The following is an 8042-nucleotide window of genomic DNA, read 5'->3' as shown; positions in this document are numbered from 1 at the left end:
TTGCGCCGTGGACGGCCGGGTGGCGTTCAGCAGGAAGCATTGCTGCTTCGGTTCACGGTGTTTTCCTCGAGTCGTTAACGGCGCCGGAGACTGAAAATCCGCGCGCACGCGAACCCCGAAGAGGTGCGGAGTCGTCACCACCGCGCGAGGCTGCCGGAGGAGAGGCCGACCGGACAGCCCACGCGACCAGTTAGCCGCTAGCCGGCGCTCGGTGTCCGTCAGAGAGGTGAGTGCTCCCGGGGCTCGGGCAGCCGAACACAGCGCCTGAGACCCGCGCTGAGCCGCGACCGCAGGCCGGCTCCAAAGTTAGCGCGAGAATCAGCTGATTTAGCTTCTTCCGGCTTCTGTAGAAAGAAACACGATCAAAGACGCAATAACGGAGAAACGGCAGACACGGGGGAGGTTTCCGGTCGGTTCGGCAGCACATTAACAACTGACATGAAATACAGGGAGGTAGGACAGGTGGGTCCATCCAGACTTCAGTCTGACAGCTGTCAGAATCAAATATATCAGAGCGTTTATCGAGCAGCAAGCATTTCTCTTCATCATCATCAGCGAGGCTCCTCTAAGGAAGACGTTCCTGTGTCTGTTCATGAAGCTTTAGATCCAACATGAGTTTATCAGCTGGAGGCCAGACGCCAGCAGGAAACAGCCCTCCGGCCTCTACAGCCTCAGATGTGCTCTCATTAATATCTCTGCTGAACGCTCTGACGGGTTATTACAGACACCTGCATCCAGCTGCGTCTCCTACGAGTCCTCCCATAGATGAGCTTCATCTCCAGCATCCTCTCCACCCACTGCTGCAGAACCAGGACAGCCATCACCGGCTGCAGAGCAGGATGAGAGGAAACGAGAGGGGCCGGGTCGTTTCCAAACAAGAGCGAGGGTCTAAGGCTTACCTCCTGCTGCTGGGACTGTGCTGTCCAACACCCCAGCAGCACCAAGCTTAACTACAACTAAACTGAAAACTAGAGCGCGATGTGACAAAGCGTCCAGTTAACGTAGATGTGAAAATGAAGACCAGGTGAACTAGAATAGAAACAGAGGAAACATTGCTAGTTTCTCACAGCTCGGCGGCTTTGATGGGTACAGCTCTGGTTCGTAGTGCAACACCTGCACTGACCTTCCTGAATCGGTCCCACGCCCTCTGTGATGATTAAAAATACTTAATCTGACACAGGGTCTAATAAAAACTGTCTGACTACGGTCCTCGTATCTCCTCGCCCCCGTGCTGCCTCTGATCCTGAGGTCACCAGGTCATGCTGTTTACCTTCTGATGTAAAGCTCTTAGAGGCTGTTGTCAGGCTGTGAATACAGTAAAATGTGTGTGAAGGAAACACGTTTTCTGTTTCCCGTGATATTCATGGTCTGGGGTTTCTCAGAGGTCAGAGGTCGTGAGAGGAAAATAAATGACGTAGAATACCTTACTCTGCTCGCCCCTCAGCTGCTTCTTTTATGGGCGAGTGAACGGCAGCAGCCATGACCGCCGAGCCGGACGCGCTGGCCGTGGTCAACCAGCTGAGGGACCTGGCCGCCGACCCCATGAACCGCAGGGCCATCGTCCAGGACCAGGGCTGCCTGCCCGGACTCATCCTGTTCCTGGACCACCCCAACCCTCAGGTGGTCTACTCCGCCCTGCTGGTGAGCTCACAGTCCAGTGGAAACACATAGACTCTGTGCAATAGAGAGAGGGCGGAGCTTACATGAGGATTTCAGACACCCGGATCAGCTCAGCTTGATGTAACACCTGTTGTGTGCAAAGATCTGCTCCAGGTGTCTGAACCCAAACATCAGAACGAGTTGGAGGCTGCTGGTCGTCGGCGCTGAAACGCCTCGAACAGCAACAGAATCTGTTATTTTAAATCAGACGATATTTGAATAGAGTTTGGTGTGGGAAGCCGTCTCTCTGATTCAGTTTCTGACTCTTTCCGGGTGTCCTTCCAGGCGATCCGTTACCTGGCAGAATGTCGAGCCAACCGGGAGAAGCTGAGGGCGGAGCTGGGGATGATGCTGAGCCTCCAGAACATCATGCAGAAGTGAGTCTGATGGAGCTGATCCAGGTTTCTGCAAGCACAGTAGCAAAGTGACTTCCTGTTTGCTGTGAGCTCTAAGAAACAAGTTTAGAGGAGAATAAAGGAAGAAGGAATGTCGTGAGTCGCTGCTGATCGTGGCGCTTTATCTCGTCGATATCAGTGACGTGTACGTAGAGACCAACCTGCTCACCCGCTCGTACTTGCAGCGCTGTGAGCAGAGCGCTGACGCTCCTGCTGCTGGGAAAACGAGGTTCCACAGCTCTGCTCTTTCCATCCAGGTCGACCACGCCCGGCGAGACGAAGCTGCTGGCGTCTGAGATCTACGAGCTCCTGCAGGCGTCCGGCAGCGCCGACTCCGAACCGGCCGAGGAGGCCGTCAGCAGCCGCCGTAAAGCCCAGTTCTTCCTGGGCTCAAGCAACAAGAGAGCCAAGACCGTCGTCCTCCACATCGACGGCCTGGACGACTCGGTCAGCGCGCCTTTCACTCAGTAATGATTCCCTTGGCGTGGGCGGTGGGAGGAGTCATGAGCGTTTTGTTTTGTGACCCTGCAGAGTCGGAGGAGTATGTGTGAGGAGGCGCTGCTGAAGATCAAAGGCGTGATCAGCTTCACCTTCCAGATGGCCGCGAAGAGGTGCATCGTCCGCATCCGCTCGGACCTGACGGCCGAGGTCAGACCAGACCACGCCCCCTCGTGGTTCTCGCTGTATAATCACGTGATCACAGCTTCCTCCTGAAATCTGCTTTTGTTCCTTTGTTGAAGTTTTTCTGTCATTTTCTGTGAATCAGCTGCTGAAATGTGAGTTTCAGGAGGTCGTCTGTGAATGACTGACGGTGTTTTTGTGTTCAGGCTCTGGCGTCCGCGATCGCCGCCACCGAGGTGATGAAGGCGCTGCAGGTGGTGAAAGGAGAAGACGGAGACGAGGTCAGTTTGGCTCTCAGCTCGTTGGCACGTCACGCTTGCTCTCGTGCTCGCAGCTTCGTCGTTCGCTCTGACGTTGCACCTAAAAGCACCAGAAGAGAAGGTGGAGCAGTGCTGTCAGCTGTGGGCTTTAAAGAGCTGAGACACTGTGTGGCCAGCAGGGGGCAGCAGAGACACACTCACACCTGGTAGTTAGAAATGTGCTCGCTCAGCCGGCTGTCACTGTGGAGTGCCCACTCAGGCCTGCTGCATCAAAGACTTCACGTTACAACATTTCCTGCTCACACAGTAACACCCAGTTTGCACCCACTGTGGGCCTCCCACAGGTGGAGCACCAGCCGGGTTTACTACACCCGGCCGATAACACCATCAAAGTGGGATCAGTGGGAGTGGGTGTAGCTCATGTTTGTGAGCGTGGCAAGATGACGGGCACGAGTTCACTGACAGGAAGACGCACAAAAACCAAGGGGCGGGGTCATGCTTAAAGAACAGGTGTGCAGCCTATCGCAGCGCGTCTAACGTGTGCGTTCCCGTCCGTGTGTGCAGGTCCTGATCCCGTTCCCGGAGGACGGCTCTGTGGAGGTGGAGCAGAACGTGGACCTGCCGGACTACCTGCCGGAGGAGGAGAGCCCATCTCAGGAGCCCGACAAGGCGGTGAGCCGAGTGGGATCGGGGCAGGACGGAAACAGCTGGCTCGGAGCCGCCGCCAACTTCCTGTCCCGCTCCTTCTACTGGTGACCGGGCGGAAGGGTCGGCGCTGCCCCGCGGCCCCGCCTCCCCCCGTCGGACCTTCGTCCTCGTCTCAGAACAAAAACTCACAGCTGCCAAATCAGGATGTTCAGCTGGAGAGACGACGCAAAGTGTGAAATGTTGCCGTGGAAACCGTTTCCTCCTGGGGTCCCACGCTCAGTCTGACCTGCACGTGGCGACGTCCTCTCCGTGAACCAGTCCTTGTGTTACAAACCAAAATGTCTTAACAGACAGGAAGTGAACAAACGCCGAGTCAGAACAAACGAGACTCCTCCTCCTTTATACTGTTTATTATTTATTCGCCCTCGTGCCGTTTGACGTGTTGGAGCGGCGGCGGCGAGCCGTGCCTTTCAGTTTCTCTGATCACAAACTTCCTGCTGCTTCCTTTGGGGCTGCAGAGATCGACCAACACGAGCGAGAGAAGAAGAGGTGGTTAAACACTGCGCCGGGCCGAGCGTTTCCTGTAATGTCTGAGCGCGGGCTCGTAACGTGAGCCGCGTGTCGGGGTCAGAGGTGAACGACTGTTCCGCTCATATGTGGCAGATGTGTTAACGTGAGGAAGGACATAACCACAGCTCAGTCAGCTGAGACCCCTCAGGGCTTTGTGCCGCGTGCTGGGGACACGGAGCAGATCATGGCTGCGTCATTAGAGGAGCACGCGGCCGCTTTAACCCTCTGCTGCAGAGGCGTTTACTGACCTGCAGGGTCAGAAGCACAGGTTGGAGCTGCGGGGGTTTGCACAGGTAAAAAAAATGAAGCTGCTGCTCCATCAGTCAGCCCTCGGGGTTTCCACGGGAACCATCACGTACCTTGGCTAACTTCAGCTATAAAACTCCTGACTCGTGTCCCTGTGGGCAGACAGCTCACAGCTTCACTGAGAGCTCAGAGGACTTCATGTTCCTGCTGTCCACTGTTGTGCAAGTTCCACTGACCAACCACGTTTGACCTGTGGTCCTCGTGGAGTGGAAGAACGTGTGGAGACGGCAGCAGTCGCCTGAAAAGAATCCAGCTTTTAAATGTGTTCAGCTGATGAACAGGAGGTGACCTGATGATTCCAGACTGGGGTGTGTGCGTGTGTGTGTGTGTGTGTGTGTGTGTGTGTGTGTGTCGTCCCCACACACCCAACCACCTCCAAATCAGGACAGGAACGTTTGCAGTTATTCAAACAGGCGGTCCGACACGGTGCCTGGGTCCTTGCTCCGGCTGTGATGAGATGCACGAGCCTTTCTGCACTCATGTCCACCATCACGCCGCCTGCTGCCGTCACGTTTAGCAGAGAGCGTCAGTTTAAAAGCTGCAGGCCGATCAGAGAAACTGAAAGGTCACAGGTTTGATTGCCGACCACCGTCGTGTTTATGGAGACATGTTACCTGCTTTTGTTTCACTTCGGAGACCAAAGGGTTGGAATCACCACCTTTTTTTTATTAAACATGGTTTAATCTGAGGCTGCTGAGTGTAAACGGCGTGCGTGTTACTCTGTGGACGACGCGGGGAACAGGAGCACGATCCAGTGACCGCTCGCTCCGAGCATCAGGTCCAAGGAGCTTTAACGAGCTCGTTAAAGAATCAAAGCACAGTCGATTGGAGTGAAATTTGCAGAACTTTTGACAGCCTGACATCATTTCCTGTTTCCCCTGAACGCTCGCTCACGCTGTGGTTTCCGCTCAGCGGCCAATCAGAAGCTTCATTGTTGATATTTCAGAGTGAAACAAACTGATTTGATTGGCAGTGGAAGTGACCTTTGACCTCCATATACAGATTTCTGCTGTCGTCTCATTCTGTGTTAATTGTGTACCTGCCAGGTGTGCTCACGACTCCACCCACAGAACGCACGGTCCAATCACATTCAGAGTAGCCTGTTGAATCCAAACGCGGTGTCGGCTGAATCTAGGACAGCAGGTAAACGCATCGGTGATGTCATTGGCGTTTCCATGGAAACGCTGTATAAAACGCCCCGTCGTAGAGCCTCCACAGAGCGTCGAGCTCCAACCCTCGGGTTCCTGAGGATGTCCCGCTCTGATGGTAACCACGGGACCGCTGAAGCCGCCTCTTCCCGAGGAGGGCGACGCCCCGCCTCCAGGTTCTTGACTGATGTGTTGTGTGACATCACGGTTCTGCCGCCTCGCTAAACGCTCGTGTTAAAGCCGAGCTCTGAGCACTGCGGCGTTTTACAGCGTTATTACAGGTCATGTGACTGAAGCATCTTTAAAACAACACCCAGCGCACATGGGTGAGCTGTTCTCCACCCGTGCGCGCTCTTCTCCACCCGTGCGCGCTCTTCTCCACCCGTGCGCGCTCTTCTCCACCCGTGCGCTCTGCTCTTGTTTCCTCTGCTCAGGTCAAAGTGTGAAGTTTCACATGTGTCAGAAATAAAAGCTTTTCTTCGATGTTGTGTTGACGTCATGTTTTTGTTTTCTTCGCTGAAACTCGTGCATTTTCTTCATCGTGATGTGTGTTGCCGTAGAAACGGTCTGTGTGGTGACTGCTGAATAAAAACTGGTGAACCTCGCGCTCGCTGTTTGATGTTTCGGATTCGTTGTGTTGTCACTCAGCACTGCTCACACAAAAACACACACGGGCCTCAAATGTCATAAACACAGTGGTAAATATCCAAACGGATAAATTATGATCGCACTGAAACGTTTTGTTGACAGATTGTGTAGTAACCTCGAGAGTGGCCGCTGCTTCGTTCAGCAGTCTGATGGCGGTTGGAAAGAGGTTTCCTGTGAGAGCAGGCCGTGGTCGGGCTCTCAACAGATGACGCCGTGGCCCCACTGGTCCTCTCGGCGACCTCGCCGCTCTCCTCGGGGCGCACGCGCACAGATGCTGCCCGTCAGCACTGTCAGTGGAGCGTCTGTAGAACGTGCTGAGGACTCGGGTGTGCCTCCTTAAAAAGCAGATGCTGTTGTGCGTCTGTGCTTAATGATGTGATTTGTACCAAACATTGAACGTTTAAGGGCTCAAGACTCAGCCCTGAGGCGGCCCGGTGCTCAGGAGGATATTGTTATACAGGATATACAGATGTGTTACATTTATACAGATGTCGCAGTGTGAGGTGAACATCTACAGAGTGCTGTGAGTGCATCAGTGGGAGCGTGGCTCTCTGGACTAACAGTGTGGGCAGTGTAACAGACTATGTCAGTAACCAATGTGAGCGTGTGGTGAATGTTGAGAATGAATGACATCATGGTCACTGGGGGGGATAGGGGGGTGACAGCTGTGGGGAAGAAGATCTTCCTAAACCTGCTGGTTTTAGTCTGAAGGGTCCTGTAGCGCCTCCTGGAGGGGCGGAGCTGGAAGAGTTTATTGGCAGGATGAGAGGCGTCCCTGAGAATGATGCGTGCTCTGCGTAGACATCTCTTCTTGTGGACATCCTCAATGGCAGGAAGTGGAGTCCCTGTGTCCCGCACAAAGTGAGGTGTGCTTGTCAGGAAGTCATGGATCCAGTTTTGAAGGGGTGGGTTCATCCTGAGTGGGCCCCGTCTGTTTACCAGCTGCTGGGAGATGTGGTGTTACATGCTGAGCTGAGCTGTTCCGGTGCGGTGGGTAAGGCATCCTCGGTGGGTAAGGCATCCTCGGTGGGTAAGGCATCCTCGGTGGGTAAGGCATCCTCGGTGGATAAGGCATCCTCGGTGGGTAAGGCATCCTCGTGGAGCCGATTGAAGAGCTGAGGTGATGTGATCCTTGATCAGTCTCTACCTTATAAAGCATGTAAGTGCTACAGGTCGAAGGTCATTGCCTGAGCTGACTGAGGGTTTCTGTGGCACTGGGAGGACGGCCGACCGGCTTGAATATACCTGTGAAGATGTGAGTGGGCTGATCTTCTCCACTCCACCGTTTCAGGATTCACAGATTTCACAATGGGATTTTCTGTGGTAACAATCCAGAAACACAAAAGTCTGCCTGAGTTTGTCACTGTTCCTGTTTCCACACCTGCTGTGGGCCAGTCACCTGGAAAACATGCCCATGCAGGGCTTTCCCACAGAAAACATGAATAAGGACCCAGAGGAGCAAAGCTGCCGTGGGGCAGTGTGGGCACACCCACCTGGGTCCTCTGTGGGATCGGTGTGGGTTGCCGTCTGTGGGCCTGCACAGGCATGTTTGCTGGCACATGGTTTATAATCAGGCAATAAAAGGGAAGCATGTCTGCTGTGGAGATGATGAAACACAGAACAGGTCTTATTACAATATCAGGTGTGAGGCAGAGGAAGGACTGATCCAACACCTCCATGAAAGGAGAAAAGGAAGGAAGGAAGGAAGGGAGGAAGGAAGGGCATGTCTTCAGGCCAGATTCCATTTTCTGAATCAGAATAACCTGTTTGGTTTTTTTCATTCTGAT

General features: G+C 54.1%; 1 protein-coding gene across 1 annotated transcript; it reads left to right on the top strand.

The window, feature by feature from the left end:
* On the top strand, positions 1–6212 carry LOC309693967 (armadillo repeat-containing protein 1-like). The gene is made up of 7 exons (XM_082513657.1): positions 1–226; positions 1445–1641; positions 1945–2036; positions 2312–2501; positions 2586–2702; positions 2882–2956; positions 3500–6212. The coding sequence occupies exons 2-7, from the start codon at positions 1480–1482 to the stop codon at positions 3689–3691; spliced, it is 828 nt and encodes a 275-aa protein (XP_082369783.1). The 5' UTR covers positions 1–226; positions 1445–1479; the 3' UTR covers positions 3692–6212.
* The last annotated feature ends 1830 nt before the right edge of the window (positions 6213–8042 follow it).

The sequence above is a fragment of the Aulonocara stuartgranti genome (assembly GCF_965226115.1).
Source record: "Aulonocara stuartgranti genome assembly, chromosome: 18".
In the NCBI taxonomy this organism is placed as follows: Eukaryota; Metazoa; Chordata; class Actinopteri; order Cichliformes; family Cichlidae; genus Aulonocara; species Aulonocara stuartgranti.
The sequence above is the reverse complement of the archived record's forward strand: the minus strand, read 5'-3'. Positions and strand labels throughout refer to the sequence as shown.